General features: G+C 42.6%; 1 protein-coding gene across 2 annotated transcripts; it reads right to left on the bottom strand.

The window, feature by feature from the left end:
- Positions 1 to 1,481: 1,481 nt before the first annotated feature.
- Positions 1,482 to 23,691, bottom strand: WNT8B (Wnt family member 8B). 2 transcript variants are annotated; one of them, XM_088020055.1, is made up of 6 exons: positions 23,624 to 23,691; positions 5,075 to 5,108; positions 4,143 to 4,281; positions 3,148 to 3,273; positions 2,277 to 2,419; positions 1,482 to 2,071 (listed from the first exon to the last, which is right to left on the bottom strand). In XM_088020055.1, exons 1-6 carry the CDS (start codon positions 23,689 to 23,691, stop codon positions 1,526 to 1,528), a joined length of 1,056 nt encoding a protein of 351 aa, XP_087876181.1. In that variant the 3' UTR covers positions 1,482 to 1,525. The 2 variants fall into 2 exon arrangements, with proteins under 2 accessions (XP_087876181.1, XP_027954720.2); XM_028098919.2 differs by lacking the exon at positions 23,624 to 23,691 and having other exon boundaries at positions 5,075 to 5,110.
- Between the last annotated feature and the right edge of the window lie 153 nt (positions 23,692 to 23,844).

Here is a 23,844-nt window from a genome sequence, read left to right on the forward strand (position 1 = left end):
GAGAAGGGAGATGGCTGGGAAGCTCCCTGGGTTACAGACAGTCTGTCAGGGATTGACTCTTCCCTTTCCAGAGCCCTCTTTCAGAAGCAAGTCCCTGCTGTACTGCTTCTGTCTCAAGTACACAAGCAGTGAGCTCTTAGCTACTGAGTGAATGTATTTATTGAGGGAAGATTTATGTGGATGATTCACTAATTGTTGGCAGATTAGCCTCAGTCAGGCCAGCATAACTACTTAGGCCATCGGGGAAGTGAGGCTTAAGGGAGGATAGTGTTCTGGCAAGGGGGGAGGGAAGAGAGGGCCTAGATGTTATATCTTCCACCCACCCTCCCCAATGTCCCCAAGAATAAGTTCAATAGCTAGAAAAGAAGGCACATATCACAGTGACTGCAATAAATTAAAGTTCAAGGTGCTGAGCTTCCAACTGGAAAGTTTCGTTGCAGGAAGTTTACCTATTGAAGGCAAGTATCCAGTGCCCTGAATCCTGCCTGTTTGAGATCCAGGTTTGCAAAAAAGGAAAGGTCCCAGCTTCTCCTTCCTCAAACTGGGGTCTGAATGGGAAATGGGCTTTATTTAGCTCAGTCTTGGCTCAGAGAAACAAGGATCCTTTGGGGAAGGAGAAGAGGTAAATTTGGTTGCGAGGAAGAAATAGGTTAGGAGCAGGGAGAAGTTTAAGGGGTAGGAAATGACTGGTAATCTGCCCTTACATAGTTCCTAGACATTATGGGTATGCCTGGAGCACCTCGGGTGATTGTCTAGGAAGGTCACTAGGTCACTGCCTGCCTGGTGAAGTCCGCTGGAGACATGGTATCACGAGGATGAGTAGCATCCTTGGTTTCCAGCGAGTCAGCCTGCTAGGGTTCCCACTTCTTCCATCTTCAGGGCCTGCCTCTAGGAAACAAGCCCCAAAGACATGCTTTTCCCGCGGTCAGTTTTGTCACAGTTTTCTTCAGGGAAAGGGAACGAGAGAAAGCATTAGAGATTGCTGGGGTGTCTGCCAACAGTTAGCAGGGAATCAGGAGCACGGAAGGAACTCTGTAGAAAAAAAAAGACGTGGCTATGGTAGAGACCTGGCAGCAGAAAAATGGGGGGAGGGGTGCAAGAAAATGGAAAAAAGAGAAAAGCATGGCTTTACCCTGGCCCTGCATATCCGAGAAGTGTTCTTCCACAGGCTCCATAGGCCAAGTCAGGCGTTAGGGCAGCTAGGAAGGGGAGGGAGGAACGCCTATTCTCATCCTAGTCCAGGGAATAGCTCAAAATCTCAGGACTGGGAGTTCTCAGCCCTAAGTGTGGCCGGTGAGGATGATGCAGACGGAGTACGAGGAGAGCGCAGAGGAATCGGGGGAAAGGGTTGGAAAGTGGCAAGCTCTGGAGAGATGGCGGCGTCTCTCCCTCTTGGGATCCCTGGGCAGGGGAATGCGGGCCGGGCCGGGGTGGGGGTGGGGGGGCATTCCCTAGGTTCCTCTATTACTGGGATCTCTAAAAGAAGCCTAGGACAAATGGGGAAACGAAGGAGGGGAGGAGCCCCTCAGGGTTTTCTCCCGGCTTTGTGCGCCGCGCCCCCCCGCGGCCGCTCGGCGCGGCTGCAGAAGTACTTGGTAACCCGCCGGCGGCACTGCTCGCAGCGGACGGCGCAGCACCAGTGGAACTTGCAGTTGCAGCTGGACACGGTCTCGGCGCGGCGCTCCTCCACCGCCAGCCCGCAGTCCCCGCAGAGCCGGCGGCAGCTGCGGCGCTCCCAGCGGCCCAGGGCTCGCCCGCGCCGCAGGCACTCTCGGCCTTCGGTACCCAGCAGTCCTAGCGTTTTGTTCTCCAGGCAGTAGTCCGGGGAGTCCTCCAAGTGCACCAGCTCCCGCGTGGAGATGGAGCGGAAGGTGTCGGCGATGGCGCCTCGGCCCGCAGCACTGTTGCCAGCCCCCTGCAGCAGGTCCACCTTGAGAGCCGCGTGGTACTTCTCCTTCAGGTGCGCGCCCACCTCGCGGAACTCAGGCAGCTGCAGCCAGCAGGTCTGCGTGGTGCAGCTGCCTGACACACCGTGGCACTTACACGTGCGTTTCATGGTGCCCTTCACCGCCTGGGGAGAGAGCTGGGAGTGAGCTGGCCAGGGATTAGGAGGTGGGGAGTCGGCCGCTCGGGGGCTCGTGAGGCCTCTAGCTAGTCCACATGGCTGGCCGGTTTGGTCCCTCGCTTTTCCAATCTGCTAAATGAACTGAAGAGCAATCCGCACTAGGGCTGGTGGATGGAGCCAGCTGCCTCACCCCAGGGGCTGCAAGACTCACCTTGCGGCCAGCCTCGTTGTTGTGCAGGTTCATGGCTGCCCGGGCATCCTGTCCTGTCTCTAGGGCATCGACGAACTGCTTGGATATTGCCTCTCCGAAGCCCACGTTGTCACTGCAGCCTCCCCACAGCCAGCCTTGGCCCCCTGGAAGAGTACAAGGGGAGAAAAGGTCGTTGAGCAGGCGGGCTTGAGCTCCTGGACTACTGTTTCTGATTGGGTTTGGGGTTGGGCAAGTGCTCTGTCTCCAGATCAGTTTCCGCCGAGATTTGTTTAGGCCCTGTTTGCGCTTCCACTTCCAGCCTCAGCCAGTCCCCTGCTCGGGACTCCATGACCTAAGGAGTTGCAGAGTGGATTCTCTGCAAGATCCCGGCGGCTTGGCCCTCTACACGCTGTTTCTGGTCTTTGGGCAGAGTGTGTCCGTGCCTGGTGAGTGATTGACATCCACAAAATGGCCCGGAAAAGGAGAGGAAATCGGCAGCATTGAGAGGCGGGAGAGAGGTGCAATAGAAATAATATGGACCAACCAAGTTGGAAGTTGAGCTGGAAGGCAGAGAGGATTCAAGAGGAGGACAGCAGGAAGGAAACAGGGACAAGCAATATGGAATGATGTTCCCCCTATTCTGAGAGAGTAGCAGGATTGAATCCATAGGGAGTGTTGTTCCTTTATTGTGTTTAAAGAAACCCCTCCCTTAGAGAAGGAGGGCGCCAAACTACATTGAGCCTGGTTTGTCACTCTAGGGTTTTGGCTTAAACTGGGCGGCCCTGATTTTCCCCAGATTTAGAAGAACACAACTCTTCTTCACCCCATGGAACTTTTCATTCGTAGTTAACTTTGCCAGCCTGCCCTGGCCACCCACCACACCTCTACTCACCCAGCTGCCCATTGCGGGAGTCGTCACAGCCGCAGTTGTCAAAGTCGCCAAGGCTGCAGTTCCTAGTCAGAGTGTACATGACCCCAGCAGAACTGATGGCATGTACAAATGCTGTCTCCCGATTAGCTGGCAGGCAGGAACCAAAAATGGGTGCGTCAGAGGCAGGGGTTGCGACTCAGAGTACCAGTCATGCTGTCTTCTTCCTTGAACGCCATCATTGCACCCTCCACCCCCAGCTCCATCCTGTTTCCCCATCTTTATAATGTACCTTACTCTCCTCCATGGTCTGCTCCAGTCTCAGTCTCAGCGCTACACTTCTCCCCTCCCATCTTTTCAGGTCACACATTATGACTAGGTGGCTAGATTACTGTTGACATACATGGTTCTAAAGGATTTAGGTGGCAAAGAGCCAGAGGAGAAATGGGGAGGGAGATGAATCTGAAGGCCAGATTTTAAAGAACCCAAGCCTTTTTCTTCCTGAAATACTGAAGTCTAAGAGGCATGGGCCAGCAAATCCTGAAGAGCACCTTTGATTGGCAGCTATTTCATCTACTGGCACGGCCACTCTTTTTCTTCTCCTTGGGAATCTGGTGTCCAAGTCAGTCCCCACTTGTCCTGTACCTCTCTGCTGAGCTGCTGAAGGAAGGGGCTAAGAGGCATGAAGAATTAATACTCCTACCTACCTCCTGATGCTCTTTATGTTGTGAGGAAGGCCTTAGCCAACTGGGAGGCAAAGGATATTATAGGATTAGGGGTGAGACAAGGTCCGTTCATTGAGCGGTGAGGGTGTTGGGAAGAAAGAAAAAAAGCTTTATAAGTAAGAAGGAGGAGATGGAGAAGGGACAGAGAAGATCCCAGAGACAAGATCACCTGAGAGCAGAGACCAGGTGAGGACTAAGATGGGGATGTAGAAGCAGCAGGGGGCCATCCCTGAAGAGTGGGGCTCTAACCTGTGGCCAGGGGGTCCAGGGAGCTGTGGCCAAGGCTTTCCTTACCACTGCGAAGGCCACCATGGCTGGACAGCTGCAGGGCTCTCTCAGGGCAGTTCCATCGGTCCCAGGCAAACTGATACTTGCATTCTTCAATACCACTCTGGGCACCAGCTGCCACACTGCTGGAATAGATCAGGTAAGCCTACAGAAACACAGGGGTCAAAGTTCAGACTCCCAGCTGAACTTGGGAGGCATTTGCCCTTAAGTTGGTTATGCATCTCTTTTCCTGCCCACTCACCCCTCCTTCGAAAGTAGTGACAGAGTAAGCACTTTAAATATGCTGTTCCATTTAACATCACAAATAACCTTGTGAAATAGGTACCATTTTTATAGATTAGGAACCTGAGGCTCAGAGAGGTGAAGTAAAGCAGTTTACTTAAGGTCCCACAGCTAGCCAATGGTAACAGTAGGAATGAAATTCAGTGTTGCCAGACTCTAGACCTCACTAGCCTTTCTTCACAATACTATTCTGCCTCTCCAGAGTGAGCCCAAAATACATAATTCATGGATTTTCAGCTGTTCTCATCCTATTACTGTCTTAGAAAAGAACATTTAGGGGCTGGAACTGTCCTTAGAGGTCATGGAGTACAATGTCAGCATTTTAAAGATGGAGAGCTGTGTCCTACCACTGCACTGAGAAGGATGTGTGGCTGCAACCTGGCACCTGGGAAAGGCTGTTGACTTTTGTGGCTCTGGAACTTCTGGCCATAAATTCAGAATCAATACTCCTCAGTTCTTGCCTTTGCCCTGACACTAGTTTGCTGTGTTCTTTTGGGTGTGTCCCTAACCTTCTCTGTGCCACGGTTTTTCCTTCCTTAATATACACAGCTAATAAAAAATGTGGATATAATGAAAAGAAATTGACATGTATAGTCTTCAGTCAAGAGGCTAAGATTAGTGAAATCCAAATAAGTCAAAGGACATTTTTTTCTTACCTTTGGACCAGTCATCAGGAAATTGTTCACTGACCTAGAAGAGAGAAAAACCATAGAGCATAATGGAGATAGACCAACTCATTTCTGTTGCCAAGCATTATAAGCATTACCTCAGCAAACATAATTGATAGGAAGAGATGAAAATGGTTTTGCCAACGAAAAATTATGCATAAGAAATCTATTAAAGATAATTTATCTAGTAGCATATGTACAAAAGGAGCTAACATTAGGGCACCTGGGTGGCTCAGTCAGTTAAATGCCTGACTCTTGATCTCAGCATCATGATTCAGTCCCCACGTTGGGCTCCATGATGGGCGTGGAGCCTACTTAAAAAAAAAAGGAGCTAACATTATGCTTTCTTTTGATTTTTAAAATTTCAAATACCGAAAATATTGGGAGTAATATTTGATTATTATTTTGCCATGGAGTGGGAAGAGAGAGCATTAACTCACTACTGTGTACCGACACTCTACTGAGTCTTTTACATGTTGATCTTGTTAAATTCTTACTCTCTTGGCCATTATTATCCCTACTTTTTATTTCTTAAAAATATTTTATTTATTTATTTGAGAGAAAATGAGATAGAGCATGAGAGGGGGGAGGGTCAGAGGGAGAAGCCGACTCCCTGCTCAGCAGGGAGCCCGATGTGGGACTCGATCCCAGGACTCCAGGATCATGACCTGAGCTGAAGGCAGTCACTTAACCAACTGAGCCACCCAGGCACCCTATTATCCCTATTTTTTAAATAAGGAATCTGAGACTCAAAAAGGTAAATATATTGTTCAGGCTCACCTAGATAATAAGTGATTGAAGCAGGATTGAATCCAAATCCATCGGACTCCATAGGACTCAATAGTTCTCTAATCAGAAAGAGGTAAATAGTAGAGTGTCTTTCTAGGACCTGAGTCATAATTAAATTCCAAAAATAAATAATCTGACTTTGGAAAATAGTTTGGCCATTTCTTTCAAAACTGAAATAAATGGACTTGCCATTCAACTTAGCAGTTCCACTCTTGGGCATTTATCCCAGAGAAATGAAGATTTATCTTTACTCAGGAACTTGTACATGGATGCTTATAACAGTTTATTCATAACACCCCAAAATTGGAAACTACTCAAATACCTTTTGAAGGGTAAGTGGATAAAATAACTGTGGTACATCCATGCCACAGAGCATTACTCAGTGGTAAAAAGGAATGAACTAATTGATACATTCAATAACGTGGATGAAACTCAAGGACATTATACAAAGTGATCAAAGCCAATCTCAAAAGGATACATACTTTGGGGCACCTGAGTGGCTCTGTTGGTTAAGCATCAGACTCGGACTCAATTTCTGCCCAGGTCATGATCTCAAGTTTGTGAGATCAAGCCCAGTGTCAGGCTCCCCACTGGGCATGGAGCCTGCTTAGAATTCTCTCTTCCTCACCCCCACTCATGCTCTATCTCTCTCTGTCTCTCTCTCAAAAAAAAAAAAAAAGATACATACTTCATGATTTCATTTATGTAACAATTGTGAAATACGTAATTATAGAGCTGGAGAATAGATTAATGGTTGCCAGGGGCTAGGGATAGGGGATATGTGTGGCTATAATGGGGTAACGCCAGAGAGTCTTGCTCTGGCTCACAGAGGCAATCTTTATGTTAGGCATAATTTGCAAAGACTTTTGGACATTTCCAGGCCAGACGGAGGCTAGTTCCCATTCAGAGGACAGACAGTATCAGGAAAGAAAACAGCAACAAAACAAAAATCAAGTGGTGGACAAAAGAGAAAGCTTTGCCATGAGCCTGGGTGAAGAGACACACTGTGAGAGGATACTAAGTTGGAATCACAGGGAACCACGGGCGGAGGGGAGCGGGGTGGGGGGAGGTAATAGAGGACTCTTTTCTCAAGACCCTACAATATGTAAAGGTTTGTATGATATGCTAGTTGAGCCAAAATGATTAATCAATTAGATTTAATTGAACACCTGCCATGGGACAAGACTATAGGCCTTGTGTGGACATTTCCATTAATTAATGTTTGTTAACCCCGGAGTTATTTGCAGACATATTCAAACCATTATGGCTAGCTTCCTCATATCCAGACCATCCAGTATTAAGAAAAGACTAGTATTAACTAGACTTATTGTAATGATCATTTTGCGGTATGTTCATATATCAAATCATTCTGTTGTATACTTGAAACTAATGTTATATGTTGACTATATCTCAATTAAAAAAAAAAAAGACTGTGTGTCCTTGTGAATACCAAAGGAGGAAGATCTTGTTCTTAGTTAATGAGACAATGGCAAGATTTTTTATTGGGGAGTAAAATATAATATGGGTTATAGAAAACATAGTCAGTGTGTGATGTTAGAAAGTATAAAGAGAGCCAGAGAGAAAGGAATTTAAGTGTTTGTATGGGCATTACCTAGGGACAATTATGTGATTGGAGGCAAAATGCTAATAAACAGTAGAAGATATAAAATATGTTTACCAAGTGGAGGCAGCTCTATAGAACATGGTACAATCAGCATGCTCCTAGACGAAGTACAAGCTTCCCATTCCCCATATGGACAGTTGCTGAAGATACTACACAGACTGAGTATCATTCAAAAGGCTTGTGCCTTACCCTCCCAACAATTCTCAGACCTTTTTTGAACTCCAGACTTGCATATCCAACTATATTCTTGACATCTCCACTACAGTGTTTGATGGGCATCTCAAACTTAATACATCCAAAACTTAACTCCTGATCTTTGCTGCCACCATCCCAAACCTCCTTCTGTAGTCTTCCCCACTTAGGTAAAGGACAGTTCCTCCTTCTAGTTGTCAGACAACAATCTTGGAATCATCCTTGACTCCTTTCTTTCTCTCACATTCCATATTCATTCTGTCATCAAATCCTGCCAACTCCGGCTCAAATTATATTCAGACTCTAATCGGTTCTCAGCACTGTCACTGCTATCACTGGGTCCAAGCTATCATTGTCTCTTGCCTGCATAATTGTTTCGTTTTTAAGATTTTACTTTTAAGCAATCTCTACACCCAATGTGGGGCTTGAACTCACAACCCCGAGATCAAAAGTCGCATGCTCTACCAATTGAGCCAGCCAGGCACCCCATTGCCTGGATTATTGTTAAAGCCTACTGACTGAGCTCCTCGCTTCCACCCTTATTCTCCCATATATCATTCTCAAAATGATTGGTCCATTTAAAGATCAGTCCCTTTAAAATATAGATCAGGGGCACCTGGGTGCCTCAGTCGGTTGAACATCCAACTCTTGCTTTCAACTCCGGTCATGATCTCATGTGTCATGAGACCGAGCCCCATGTTAGGCTCCACACTGTGGGGAGTCTGCTTGAAGATTCTCTCTCCACCCCACCCTCCACCCCCTCTCAAATAAATAAATCTTTTTAAAAATAAAATGTAAATCAAATTTTGCTACTTTCTCCTCAAAATCCTCTAATGATTTCCTATTTCACATACAGCAGAAGCCAAACCCTTATCATGGTTTATAAAATCCTATACGATCTGGCCCCCGTTAATGCCTAATCTCGTACTACTCTCCCCTTACTTACTCTGCTCCAGCCACACTGGTCTCCTTGTTGTTCCTCCAACACACCAGGCACTCTCCAGTCTCTGCACCGTTGCACTTGCTGTTCTTTCTGCCCGGAATGCTTTTTACTCAGATAGCCACATAGTTTGTTCCTTTACCTGCATTCATCCTTTAAATCCAATGTGTCATTCTCCCTAAAGCTTTCCTTGGTCATCCTATTTAAAATGACAACTCCCCCATCTTTCTCTACTTCATAAGATGTATGATTCTATTTATACAAAATGTCCAGAATAGTCAATTCCGTATAAAAATTTTACTTAAGTATCTAGTTCAAAAGCCAGCACTTCTTGAAGACTCACAGCAACTTTCTTCCACCTTGTAGTAAGGTTTCCTTTTATTCCCTACTACTTGCCTCTAAGTAGGGATTGCCTTAGTTATCCTTGTACCATCTTCCAGCTCCCACTACAATACCTTGAACAGAGTAAGCGCTCTTTAAGAATGGATTGAACTAAAGGGTTTTGAAAAAAGAATGGAAGGATCATCAGAATGAACAGAAAATTGTAGGATAATAAGGACTGAAAAAGATCTGGGGAAGGGTGTGAGAAGGAAGTCTGGCAAGCCAGTGCCCCCACTAATTTTCTAACATTGTGAGCAGACGACCGTGCTACATTAGCAGATGATCATACCGCAGGAGGAACAGACCGGGAACACTAAGCATATGTACACAGAGGTTGGTATTATCATCAAAAGTTCTAGCAAAGTCAATCTGACACACTTCGTGTTATGTATAATTGTGATTGTGCTTCATAGTAATTAGACATAAGTGGTAAGCAATTTACATAAATAACTGCAGGTAGTTTGGTTTTTATACTGCCAAATAAAAATTTTGTAATTCTTTCTCCTTTGGACAGTCTCCCAGTATATATACTGACACCATTTAAAATTTAATTTACATCACACAGTAATAGCTGACATTTATTGAGTATGTCTCTTCTAAAAGAGATACAGCCTTACCTGTATCATCATTTTTAATTTCCATGGCAACCCCATGGGATAGGTACCGTACTATTTACTGAATGTTTATCCGGTGCACACAAAATACTTTAAGTGCTTTCTTTACATGTTTCAAGCTCGTATAATTGTCATAACAACTGCATAAGGTAGAAACTATAATGTCTTCTATTTTACAGAAGCAGAAACTGAAACATACAGTGGTTGGCCAGCATCACACAGCTAGTGAAGTGGTAAAGCCAGGATTGGAACCTAGTCAGTGTGATTCTGGAGCATGTATTCCTTCACTGCTGTGCTTCTCCGCAACCCATATTTCTCTTGCTCTTATTCCCACCTGCTAATTCAGGACTCCTGATCCCTGAAAAGTTCTTGATCAGTATTTCTTGGAGGTCTTAGTGATGTTTTGCACACACTCATAAACAAGCTCAGTTAACTATCACATTGTCTCTGCTGCTCTTCCATTCTTCCATTGCTCCAACCCTCCCTCTGTTTGTATGTCCACCAGGCACCCGTATCTGCCAGGGCTGTCCTCTGCTTTATCTGGGTACCACCACATCCCCTGGGCATATTTTGGGGAGGACTGTTGCTGCTTAGACTGGGTTCAATTCATAAAAAAGTAGGAATGTACCACACTAATTCAGGATGTTAATAATGGGGGAAATTGTGCGTGGGGGAAGGGGGGAATTTATGGGAACTCTATATGTTCTGTTCAAGTTCCCTGTGAATCTAAAACTTCTTTTAAAGCAACTATTAATTTTTTTTTAAATACAGGGACAGATGTCTTTTAATCCATTTTAGGGTTTTGCTTTTTCCATTTATGTATCAAAACTGCCATTTATGTACACGGTCTTATAGGGTTTTAGTAAAATAGTTCTTTCAGGTTTTGCCTGTAACAGGCCCTCCTAGTCACCCTCCAACCTCCTTAATTGGACTAAAACTGAAGGGCTTGCTAACATGTTCCAGTGACAAGCTTCATTGCTGGGATCTTCTCGATTCCCTTCCCTTAGAGCAAATGCTATCCTGGGAAGACTCCAACTTATTTAGATAAACTTCTGGAGTCTTCAGCCCTGCCAATTCTCCTGACCTGCCCATATATGCAGAATTCAAGTGGTGGGCCCAGCCTGGAGCCCCTTCAGAAGGTGCCATCCTCACAAAGAAATGGGTGATTAAGAAAAGTATCAACTAGATTTTCTCTAGTGTTTTGTTGATACCTTTCCTGGGCTCAGCTTTCAGTGACCTCCTGCTAAAAGTGCCTTTGTCCCCCTAAGAGCAATATCCTTGGCCTTGGCACACTGGCTATTATTGATTCACCCACACTGGACCTCCTCCATCCCTATAACGACTCCCTCAAGAATAAGCACCAGTGCACTTTCTGATTTAGGAAAGACTCTTTATTACCTTGGGAGCTGGCAGTTTCCATTGGCTCAAAAGCAAATAGATGGGACTCTCCTGCCAGATAAGCAGGATAATTCTTCAATGAGATTCTAACTGAAACTAGCCCTGCCTCTATCCCCGGATGCCCAAAGAAGGTGGCTCTGGTGAAGGCATCTCCCCAGATCTGCTTGTGGCCTTCCCCTGAGTCCCAGTGGTGAAGGGTATAAGCAACAACCATGCTCCACCAATTCCCTTTAACTGTCAGGTGGCCTAGTGCCTGGCCTAGACAGGACTGGATTCTTCTACCTCCTGTCTCCTGGTGCCAGTCTTGGCTTTGACTTTTTTTTGAAGTGTTCCATCAGTCTAGGACAATGGAGTGCAAACTTTAGTGTTGTATATAAAACTGGGAAGTCTGAATAAGCTTTATGGAAGAATTACTATGGTTATAAGATGTTAACACTGGGGAAGGCTGGGGAAAGTGTGCATAGGACTTCCCTGTACGGTTCTTTGCAAACCTCTGTAAATCTGTAAAATGTTATTTATATAAAAATAAATTGATAGGGGCACGTGGGTGGCTCAGTCGGTTAAGCATCTGCCTTCAGGTCAGTTCATGGTCCCAGGGTCCTGGGATCGAGCCCTGCATCAGGCTCCCTGCTCAGCGGGGAACCTGCTTCTTACTCTCCCTCTGCCTGCCGCTCCCCCTGCTTGTGCTTTTTCTCTCTCCCTCTCTGTCAAATAAATAAAAAAACCTTTTAAAAATACATTTATAATTTAAATATATAAAATATATAAAATATAAATATATAAAAATTAAATGTTACATGCATACATACATACATGATCTGGAATGCCAGAGATCTGGAGAATAGACTTCAGTGTAGGCATTTGAAAATTAATCCACATGGATTAGCTGGTAGAGTCCATAAGAATCCTCTGGGGAGTTTATTAAACATGAGGATTCTTGGGCCCCAATTCCAGAGACTCTTATTGAGCATTGGTGATGGGGGGAATAGATGGTAGGAATCTGTATGTACACATTCCTAAGATGATCCTCAGAGTCCACTTGAAGAAACACTAGTCCAGGTGGAGAACAGGCATCTAATACCTAAGCAATAATTTGAGGACTTGGAAAGCTTAAATTATTGCTTCAGTCTTCTAGACAAGGGCTGTTCCAACTGTAACAGTAACAAATTGGTGGACATTCTCTTGTTTCTGGATGGAGTACCTTCTGGTTTTGGTAGCTCTCACAGCGCTCTCTGGTCACTGCCTTGAGGGGCTCGGTCTCTGACTGCACTGAGCATTAAAATCGTGGGGATCTCTTTCCTTCCCTGCAGTTTTTCTTGGTACTATAGTATTTTATTTTTTCTCCCTAGTAATTGTAACTGACTTGTTTATGCTTACTTTTGTTATACCAGGAATAAAATATTTTGGGGGGTGGAATGTGCCCCCAAGGATTCTGAGTGTTTGTCTAGGGGCCAGCTGTCCTCTAGGAAACATGCTAACTACCTCCATTCATAGAAGTCTTCAACGGCATAGCTATGATTTTATATTCTTAGACCACCTCCACGTTCTTGTCATCAACCCACTGTCATCAATGAGTCTGTAATTCAGTCTTTATTTTGTACTTTTTCCTGTAAGCTTCTAATGCCAACTCATCCTTCTCCCAAGTTAATTTACCAACAGTAAGAATTTGGGAGAGGAATAATCTCTCTCTCTCCATCATTCCTTCTCAGCTCTCACAATAATGTTTCACCGTACCTTCTGCTGTCACTTGCCCTCATCTAGGCTGGTTAGCTAAATCATGTCCTCTTCTCCATTTTCACTGCCTTCTGCCCAGCTCCCCTACTGTCAACATTTACAAGTCCTTTCCCCTTCATTTCAATGGGTGCCTAAGTCCTTACTAGTCTCCTAATTACTAAATGTCTTTTTCAGTTCTTGTTAAACAACCATCCAGATACAGATGCATTTGTAGTTTTGAAGCTATGGGTAATGCTAGAGCAGAGTCCTATGGACTTTCTATCATTTTCCCATTGCTTCTCTGCCCTATAGATCTTCTAACCTTGCAACACCTCAGTGGCTCTAATCAACCATGATCTAACCACAATTCAAAATTCTTTGATCTAGGGCAGTGTAAATGCTCAAACACCCACAGCTTTCAGCATTGTGCAGCTTCTCTAGGGAGCTATATTACCTCCTGAATTGCCTATTTCATGATCAGCCTGATCACCAGCAACAATTTTTCCCAGGGAGCTGGGACGGGAGGGGAGGGACTCTAGATCAGCCCAAATACAAATGCCATAGCTTCTCTTTTAGCTCTTGGAAAGTCTCCAAGTTTCTTTTGTTTCTTTGTGTTTTCTTACCTAACATTTATGATCCATAGATCCATACACCCTAATTTTAAAGCTCCTCTTCACTTGATACCATTTGAAGAAATTTATTTTACCACCTTAGGAAGTTCACAGAAAATTGCAAGTTCCCACTCTCTGGTAGTTATGTCTAATTGTGGATGAGCAGTTTAAACCACTATCCAATTAGTTTCAACAATTTCTTCCCATTTGGGGGAGTTTTCCAAAGTAGCGTAGCCCGTGAGGCTGTCTGTTGCACATCACATTGTGTACTTAGCAGTTTAGCAGCCGTGGTGAGAACACATGCCTGATTGTACATGGTCTGGGGCACAGATGGACACAGGAGCAGCAGTACCAAACACTATGCTGTCGGGCGCCTGGGTGGCTCAGATGGTTGAGCGTCTGCCTTCGGCTCAGGTCATGATCCCAGGGTCCTGGGATCGAGTCCCGCATCGGGCTCCCTGCTCCTTGGGAGCCTGCTTCTCCCTCTGCTTCTCTCTCTCTCTATCTCTCATGAATAAATAAAATCTTAAAAAAAAAAAAAACACTATGCTGTCTTCAGACTTACTTCTTCCTTTGCATGGCCAGGACCTTGTTACGAGGTCAAGTTCATGTGCTGGACTCCATCACCCCTGAGTATGAGAGTCCCTTCCCAGTGAAGAACTCAGTCTCACGCAGCAAGCTTCTTACAGGCCAGCACTACTTTGCCAAGTGTGCTCTGATACACTTGAATCCCAATGGTTAACGTAGTAGCTTAGATTGAAGCTAGGATTCCCTTTTTGCCTTTCCCACACATGTGTATATATATTTTTAAACCTGTATAGTTTTGTGTTTTTTTAGATTTTATGTATTTATTTGAGAGAGAGAGCACGAGCAGGGGTGAGAGGAAGAGGGAGAAGCAGACCCCCCGCTGAGCAGGGAGCTCGATGTGGGGCTCCATCCCAGGACCCTGAGATCACGACCTGAGCTGAAAGCAGACTGAGCCACCCAGGTGTCCCCCTCCCCCACATATTTTTAAAAAGCAAAATTCTGAATGTAAGTGTCCAGAATTTAGTGTTTTCCTCTCAGGGCCCAAAACTTTCAACTCAGTGTACTCTGATCCCCTCGTTTATTTGGCAGCCCCCCTTCACTTTCCTCACAAGTCTTTGAATAATAGGTATGGCTTCTCCCTACCCTTTAATCTCATCTTTCGAGGTCCATAAAAAGTCTCTGAAGCTCTAGCTGGCCTACTTCAGGAGGGACCATCTGGTTACAACTTGGGGGGATAGCCCAGGGAAACAGAGAAGTGGCAGGGAATGAATGCAGTTGCAGATCTCTGTCTGGTGATCTAACACAAAGAGAGAATGGGAAAGGAGTGAACAGGTTAGGGGGAGGATCCAGAGTAGGGGAGCCGCCTGGAGCTGTAGCTAGAAGGTGCACCAGGGAAGCAACTTCTCTTTGAATGCATGTGTGACAGCCAGCTTTTCACCTCCTGGAACTCACAAGATGTCTCGGGCCAGGGAGAGCCCAAAGATGGTTCTTTTTGAGCAAGTTTCCGTGTGATTCTCTCCATCCTTTACAGCATCTGACCCACAGGACCCATGCTCATCAGCACACACTGAGATACACACACACACAATGACATAGAGGGCAAGTTTTACGAATGACTCTGAAATAATAACCCATTGGCCCGAAGTTTTTCACTACCCCCTCTGACAATACCCAAGGATATTTAAACTAGGAGCAATTTGCTGTACAATTAGAAAGAACTAAATTTAAGATGCAAACATTTTTTAAGGCGTGAACAGCATGACTAATTCTTATCCATTGTAAAGTCCAAATAATTGAAATCAGGCTCTTTCCCATTTAGCTAGGGGAAGGGATTAGAAAGTAGAAGGCACAGATATCTGAAGTCTCGAAGGGAAGAGAAATATCCAGAATTTCAAAGACACGTTGTCTTCTACTTAAAAATCTGTCCAGAAGGGACAAAGGTGATCTTAGTGGAGAGATCTGTCTCAGTAGGAGCAAAGCAACAGAAGCAAGGTTACAGCAAACGCGCAGTTATGAAATGAAAGCTGCCAGTGAAGACTCACTGAGGGAGGATGGCATTGAAAGGAAAGACAGACATGACTGCAGTGCAGACTGGGGCCAAGTGAAGGTTTTTTCCAAGATAAGTATAAAAAAAAATTAAGGAACGTGTTGTTTTTGTCCTATTCCCTTATCTATGTCTCTTTCTTCCAAAGGAATTCAGGCCTATAAATAATTCTCAAACTGTTTTTCATAAATGTAAATTTTCCATATTATAATGCAGTACCCTAAAACATACAAAAAAGAGAAGTCTTGTAAACCACTTAGCTAAAAAAAAAAAAGTTAAACAGATGCATCAGTTTTAGTAGAAGTCATATTAAAATTTATAATAAAATCCCACATTATCTCAAATCCAGCCTGTGCCAAATAATTCCTGGCAAAGACCATACAGTAGCTGATGGGACAGCTGTGTATTATAGGTCTCTGCAAAACAATCCCAGGCAGATTCTTTCCCGAGCAAATCACAAATTTTCAAGAGACAGTCTTTTCCTCTGAAACTAAAATTTCAAGTGTATTCCAGGATATTTTATAAAGTGATAGGCTGTCCTTCCTCGTCATTATTTCCTTCCTTCTTTATGTATTGTGGCAAACTCTGCTGAGAAACGCTGAGCTACAAAAAAGCACTTCAGCACTTAGCATTTAAATGAGGACTCTAACTGGGAATAAGCTGTATTCTTTCTCTGTTCTGTGGCCTCTAAGCAAAAGCTGCTAAGGAACAGCCCAAGCCACTGTTCCCAGAAAGCCTGGGATTACAGGAACCTCTGCCAGGATCATTATGGAGGCAGAGAATTTTGTTTTGTTTGTTGATTTTGTTACTTTGGTCCCTGTAGTATAGGCTTTAAAAATATTCATGTTCTCAACTGCACTGGTGAATACAATACCAGTTTATTTCAGGATCAAGAAGGTAGGTGTATATGGTAACTCTAAGAATTATCCTACAGAACAACTAGGTGAAGAGTTCAAGGTGAGAAAATTGACAAGTTTTGGCACTTTAGTATCATTTTTTACTATTTAATGGAACTGAATCTAAATAGATGGTAAAAATGTTCTGTCCTCAATCCAATCCAACTATTCACTTCTGTTGCCTTTGCTAATCAGCCACAGCTCAAACAGAAATAAACTCAAATATGTATTTGAATGAATTTTCTCTTTTTACTAATTTTTATTCTTGATTTTTCTCCCCAAGGGCAGTTGGCCATATCTGTATGTTCTCCAAGATTCACTCTAGTCACTGACTCTAGATCTCTCAGATGCAGGATGGGAGATTTTTTTTCCTATTGCTCTTTTTCCAATTTTGAAACCATGGTAGTATTTAGAAGATTTAGGCAAAGAGATATATGCAGTTGAAAATGTGACAGAAGTATAGATGAAGCAAGATAAGCTAGTGGTTGATAACTGTTGAAGCAGAGTTTGGGTGGTTCATTATATGCTGTTCTCTCTATGTTGAAAAAATGAAATTTTCCATGACATAAAATTAAACAATGCACTACTTCTGAACCAATAATTTATGCAGCGTAGGCTCCACCAGACACCTTGGATTAATGTGAAGAAATGTCAGACAGGATAATATGGTTCACTGTTTATTATCCTGGCTCCTGGTGTGGAATGGAATCTTTCAAGTCAGATACGGTGAGCCTGAAGAGCTTGAGTAAAGGAAAAAGACTGAGATTTATGGCAGCAAAAGAGAATTAGTTTTGAATGAAGAGGAAATTTCTCATAAGGCAGGATATTTAAGCTTGGCCTATAAAACCTAAGAATTTCATCTATGGAGTTATACAGAAAGACTGAACTACTGGCCCACTTACAGGGCCTCATGGAGATGACTGGAACACAGCCTTATACTGTGCTGGTTCCAGAGGATGCTGAAGTTGGGGAAACAACCAAAAGTGAATTTGGACTGGTCAGGTAATGGTGAATTTAAGTGATCCCCTTATGGTCTGATTGCTCTTGGCTTAGAGATAACTCTGACCTAAGAAGCATACAGAGAAATGATATGATCAATAACCAGAGCCTACAATAAAGACTGAGAAAAACAAGCCATAAAAGTTTGGCTTATAATGAGACTAGAGAATCTGTCCAAAGTGAATGGTGGTTTCTTTTGAGAGGCCCTCCGGGTGTAGATGTATTTCAATGGGAGGCAATGGGGAATGTTATTTATGTGAACTGAGCTCAGTTTCCCCCAGGCTAGTCTTTTACTTAGGATAAAAAATCTGCTTTCTGCAAAGTGATGGTTTATCCTAAGAAAAATTATATTGATCTCTCTCTCCTAGCCCTATGAATTCTCCTCTGCCTTTCTGATGGAGATAGAACAGAGTTCTTTCCTTCTTTTTCTTTCTTTCTTTTTAAAGATTTTATTTATTTATTTGAGAGAGAAAGAGAGCATAGAAGGAGAGGGAGAAGCAGACTCCCTGCTGAGCAGAGAACCCGACACAGGGCTCAGGACCCTGAGATCATGACCTGAGCCAAAGGCAGATGCCCAACCGACTAAACCACTCAGGTGCTCCTTCCTTCCTTCCTTCCTTCCTTCCTTCCTTCCTTCCTTCCTTCCTTCCTTCCTTCCTTCCTTCCTTCCTTCCTTCCTTCCCTCCTTTCAAGACCAACACTGTATTATTCTCTACATCTCCCTGTCACATGTTTGAATTGGGGATCTTGGGGAATTTGTTTTTGCCTCTGCCTATTACTTTGAATGTAAGGGGAATCAAAAGTCAAAAGAGCTCTAAAGATTCCAAGTGTCTCTTTAAAAGCTGTTACATGAAAAACAATGAAATGGAGGATACCACAATAATTCTTGGGTTCCTGCAGGTCCTAAGATGTGCTACAAAAATCGGTCTTTATCCTTAGGAAAATATCGTCAGAGCTAGCTTTCTTATGCTATACAGGAAACCTTAACATCCGAGGCAGTACAGATAGTTTTTAAATGATCTTCAAATAAGCACAAGCCCACTACATTGAAAAGAACAGGTAATTTGAGGTTTTTGGCAAAAGAAGGTACACATGTAATCCAAATCAAAGAGCCTGCAGACAGCTTTCAGTGAGATGAAAGGAATGAAATAACAGAATGAAATAATATAAATTTGTTGGATAGGGGCGCCTGGGTGGTTCAGTCATTAGGTGTCTGCCTTCAGCTCAGGTCATGATCCCGGGGTCCTGGGATCGAGCCCCGCATCGGGCTCCCTGCTCGGCAGGAAGCCTGCTTCTCCCTCTCCCACTCCCCCTGCTTGTGTTCCCTCTCTCGCTGTGTCTCTCTCTGTCAAATAAATAAATACAATCTTTTTAAAAATTTTGTTGGATAAATAAGTGTAAGATCATTTAAATAAGCTAGCAGAACTAATTTTTTAAACATAAAAATACCAGTCAGGTACAAGCTTTTGTTTCTTAATGCCAGTCTTCTAAATGTGGATCAGACTACTGTTAATATCATTAAAAATTCCCAGAAGAATTGGAGTGTCAGAGAAAGAAGGATGGCCACAGTAGGAAGGACCATGGTCCAGTGTTCTGGCTCCTGAGCTATGAATGTGGGCAGGGAAAACCAAGCAAGGTCCTATCTGGAGCAGAGGGGCTTATTGGAGAAAAGCCATGCGTGCTGTCAATTCAAATTCCTGTCTTACCACTGACAAGTTTTGTGTCTTTGGCCAGTTACGTAGTGAACCTGTACTAAGTGTTGGTTTGCATTATCATTATTCCTGAGGTAGATTTTGCCCCGGGATATGGGGCAGAGCCAAAGCTAATTCTAAATTACCCTTTTTCAGAAGATGATAGCAATACAAAAGTAAGGACTTAAGTAAACCATGGAACCTTCTACTTTTAAACTAGAAAATATGAAAAAGCTCTACTTCTGAGAACTGATACCTCCTTCTCGAAGTTTCTGAATTTAAGAAAAGAAAAGAGTAAGCTTAAATTAAGATTAAAGTTTCCTGTCATGGTCTTCCCCTATGTAAAATAGTTTACATGCAAAGGTCCGTTCAAAACACATTCATCAATAGGGCATAGTAGTTCAGCCTGAGGCCTCAACAACCAAATTTTCTGTGTTCAAGTTCCATCTGGATCATTACGAGTTAGGTGATCTTGCCAAGTTATTTAAGATCTCTGGGCCTCAGTTCCCTCACCTGTAAAATGTAGATGACTATAGAATCTACTTTGGGGATCAATATAAGGATTTGTAAAGCACTTAACAACAGTGCCTGCCTACATAACAAGTTACCCATTATTACAATTGTGGTTAATTTCCACATAAGAGACACAATGATAGATAAGGCAAGGTGTCTGATCCTAGAGGAGTTTCTGGCTAGTGAAGAAGACAGATTCAAAAGCAGAATTCCAATAAAAGATACCAAGTGCCACAGTGGCTTAACCTGCCACTGGATTGGATGCAGAGAGAAGAGGTAGCTAATTGAACCTGGGAAGCCTTCCAGGAGGAGGGAATACCTAAACCAAAGTCTTCAAAGATGAGTAGATGGCAATGTTCTAGTGGAATCTTTGGAATCTTTTAGCCAAAAAACATTTCACCCAAAATGTGAACAAATAAAATCCTTTCTAAATGTCCTAACTGATTTTAATAATAGTAAACATCAAGCAGATTAAGAGAACTTGATCATATCAGTTGGAAAAGAAAAAAAGCTAAGAGTAAATGGAGCCCAGGAAAAAGGGATTTGTATCTATAGTCCCAAGAGAGAATAGCATTGCCTAGTATATAGCATTAAACCAATTGTCCCAAGGTGGGAAAAAGAGAAAAAAGTAAACTCTTTCCATGGAAGAGAGAGGGTTTGGATTGAAACTCCTTTTCTTCTGATCCTTTTTTAAGGAGATCCTTCTTTGTGTCATATTATCATCCACATGCACAAAATAAACATGCATCATGGAGCATCTGCCCTATTTATACAAACTGGTTTTGTAAGAAAAGCTGTAATGAAGTGTCTCTTCCCAGGACCTCTTAGCCTTTGTAAATGATGATGATGACAGTAATAAATATCGTTAACTAATTAATTATTATTATTAGCTAACTTATTTTTATTCATGGCAGGAAGTATAGAGACTCTGAAAGTAAAAAGGTGGGGCTCAAGTTGTTGACAAATCAATGACAAAACTGGGAGTTAAACTTCTGTGATCATGTCTCAAGCCCTTAGAAGGACCTCCAACAGTGCAGCTACTAAGCTAATCCCTCTCAGAGTTACCCCATGAATCCCAAGTTTTTTCATGGGTTATGAATTTTTTTATTGATCAGGGCAGCTATTGGTATGTGACCCTTTGATACTGGCATATTATTTTCCAGATTCCAAAGCAGCTTTCACTTACCTTTTATTTCCCTAACTTCAGATTCCCAGCCTCTCTGAGGATGAGAATTTCTTTTTAATGTAACAAAGTTTAGTGCATCCTCACTTGATTGCACTTGTTCTTTTTGTATCTGTTAGTGAAAAAACTTAAACTTGACAACAAATTATCATGAATTCAGTAATTTTAAGTGTGTATTTTATTGTTCATAATATACGTTTGAAAAATAGTAGCACATGTATGTGGAGAATAATTTTAGCTATAGATGATGCTTGGAGAGAGAATGGAGGGAGGACAAGCCCCTACACTCACTGAAGCCCTTGCCGATCAGGGGTTCTGCAAGTCCCTATCAGATGAAATTTCACAGAAATTCATAGAAAGGTCATAGAAAGGTTACTTTAAATACATAAATGTAGCTAACCAAGGAACAGTGTATTTCAAAAGCTGCCTTAAAACCCAAAGATTTTCAATAAATTCTTGCTCTACTGCAGAAAAGAAACTGACTGTTTAAATGCTTTGGAAAGAATGAGAGCAGAACCATAGTTAACCTCTGTGTCCCAGTGCATCTTTCTGATTTGGTCATCAGGTTGGGCAGGTGGAGGGGAGAGAGAGAGAAAGGAGAAATGGACAGAATCGGGCAAAACCTAGGATCATTATGAGACATCATTTGATGTAAAATGAAGGCAACAGTTAAGGAAAAACGTGTTCTAGGCCCATTCATGCCCGATGAGTGAGTGTACTGGAAATGAAAAGTCAAATTGGTTCCTCTCTGGCCACCCTTATAACCATCACTATCTGCTTAGCTGTATATCACATTCCCATTCTCTTTTTTGGGAGCCGCTGGGATTAAGGAAAACAGATTCAAAGAAAATATTTTTCTCAAGTTACTAAAGGATAATTCTCAGCAGTGTCCCAACAAGAAGAAACAGTGTAGAATGCTTTTTAAAAAAATTTCCAGTCATCTTGCCTTGAGAACCCAAGTAAAACTACATGTTGTATGTGAGTGTCATCTTTATTTCCTCCTTTCAAGCCCAAGAGCTTCTGTTGATGGACTTTTTTGACAGTAATTTCAGGCAAGCCTACAATTGAACAGCCAAGCAGAAATTGTGGTTCTCTATTTGTTAAATGCTTTTGAGGTCCTTACATAAAAGGCTGATAATGAAGTATTAAGAGAAACATCTGAAAGGCTGTGGTTGGTCAAATTTCTCTGCATGGCACAAAGGGGAAGATGACCTTATGCAGAACCCTGATAGTTCCATTATAAGAATGATCAAGACTTAATGTTAAATTTAAAAATCACTCTTCAAATGCTACCAAAAGCAGACTCTTGGCAAAGTGTAAATGTTTAATTCAAATTAGGGCTTACAGAGAAAAAGCAATTAAAATCTAATTGCATTATACAGGAGATTCGTACATTTTCTCCTCAAAGTCAGGCAAGGCGAGAAGGGGTTCTTAAACCCTGTTTTTAAATTAGAACTTTCTTTCACATCTCTTTTTTCTTTTTTCTTTTTGAATCCAGACACTTGAATTTGGACAGACAAGCAACCCAGCCACCTTTCAGTGTGGCTGTGTCAGTATCGGAATGAAATGAACATGACCCCCTCCAGCAGGGAAGGAACACACAGTAAAGGTATTTTTTATAGAACAATTCTTCACACTGCCCTGGTGACTGGGGAAAGGAATCTCGTGTTTCTCTTTTGCTGATACTGAATCAGCTGAAGAATACCATGAACATCAGTAGAAATGCTCTGAAATAGTCTCTGCTCCCTTTTGTCTTTTTGTTCTCATGAGAGGAAAAAAGAGAGACTTTTCTTTTGAATGTGAAATATTTAATTAAAATGCCAGTTAAAAATTGACCAATTATTTGGTAGTTCATTTCGTAATCGGAAGTGTTGCAAACGACTGCCTTAACTTGCAAATCATTGTATAAATTTGGCATATTTCTTAACCAACTCTCTCATAAAGATGGCTATACTTGCTTATGATAAGAATACGTTCTTGGCACGGGAAGCTGATTTCAGCAAGAAATCCCTATCCTTGCTTCATCAACAATTTATGTAGCAATTGGATTCATACCTTGGTTAAATGGTCACAATGCAAACCGATAAAGAGGAGACTGAGCTTATATATCTCAGTATATCTCCAAACACCCTAGCAACCTGCACTTCCCAGGTCTGTCTTTTGTATCTCATTGCGTAGTTACTTGTTAACATTTCCGTATATAGATACTTTATGTGATTCCCAAGAGCTAAACAAAACTGACAATAATATCACCTATCATTGTGAGGTGGTTTATAGTTTCCAAAGCACTTTCACCAACATTGCCTCATTTCTTGAGCAATTTAGAAATGTTTGTAAATTGTATACATTACATAAATTTGTAGAAAGTTTAGATTTCTAAAATATTTTATCTCAAACGTGTTTGTTAACCCAATACCAACTCAACAGATCAAGCTAATTTTTATCTCTAAGACACGACGATGTGAGTAGTTAACTTGGAATATTCTGAAAAAAGTAAAGTCAGAAAGTGCAAAGTAAGATCCCATTGTATTTTGTCTCCAGCCTTCACCTCAAAGATCAGATTCAAACACAGTAGAACTTGCTTTGAGCCACCTTCCTTTTCTTCACAATGCTGACATCAGGATTTGGTAAAAAAAAAAAAAAGGGGGGGGGGCTACTGTCCATTTCTCCCAAAACCACTTAGAATATTTGTGGTACAGCAATTTATTAATCTATTTTTAAATCTATTATTTTATTAGTCAGGGTCCTAAAGATTTACTGAAATCAGCCATAAATTTAGGAAGAGCCCCTACTCCATAGAACAGTTTTTCCTAGGAGAGATCCCAAATCTTCCTACATTTCGGGAAATGAAAAAGAGCTCTCTCCCACATATTACATACATTTACCTAGTCCCAGTTCCAGGTGGGAGTCCAGGTTACTTACCAGGTGTAGCTGAGTCGGAGGATACAGGTGAAAAGGAAGATACACACAGAAGGCTTCGTAAGCAACATAATCCTCTGGAGCAACAGAGATAGAAAATTCTAAAAACCTGGGAGACAGACAAGATGGGGAAATATACTCCTCAGGGGTAGTGGGATGGAATTCTCCTCAAGTCCCAACTTTCGTGGTGTGTAAGCGATCCCAAACAGAGTTAAGGGGAGGTG

The sequence above is a fragment of the Eumetopias jubatus genome, unplaced genomic scaffold (genome assembly GCF_037043125.1).
Source record: "Eumetopias jubatus isolate StellerSeaLion01/CBP00866 unplaced genomic scaffold, mEumJub1_p1.0 scaffold_17, whole genome shotgun sequence".
Taxonomy (NCBI): Eukaryota; Metazoa; Chordata; class Mammalia; order Carnivora; family Otariidae; genus Eumetopias; species Eumetopias jubatus.

Excerpts from the sequence above, each read along its gene's own strand:
- WNT8B (XM_088020055.1), bottom strand. The coding sequence starts at position 23,691 with ATGTTGCTTACGAAGCCTTCTGTGTGTATCTTCCTTTTCACCTGTATC. Across the intron at positions 5,109-23,623 it reads CTCCGACTCAGCTACACCTG|GTCAGTGAACAATTTCCTGA; the intron begins GTAAGTAACCTG and ends TCTCTCTTCTAG. Across the intron at positions 2,072-2,276 it reads ACAACGAGGCTGGCCGCAAG|GCGGTGAAGGGCACCATGAA; the intron begins GTGAGTCTTGCA and ends CTCTCTCCCCAG.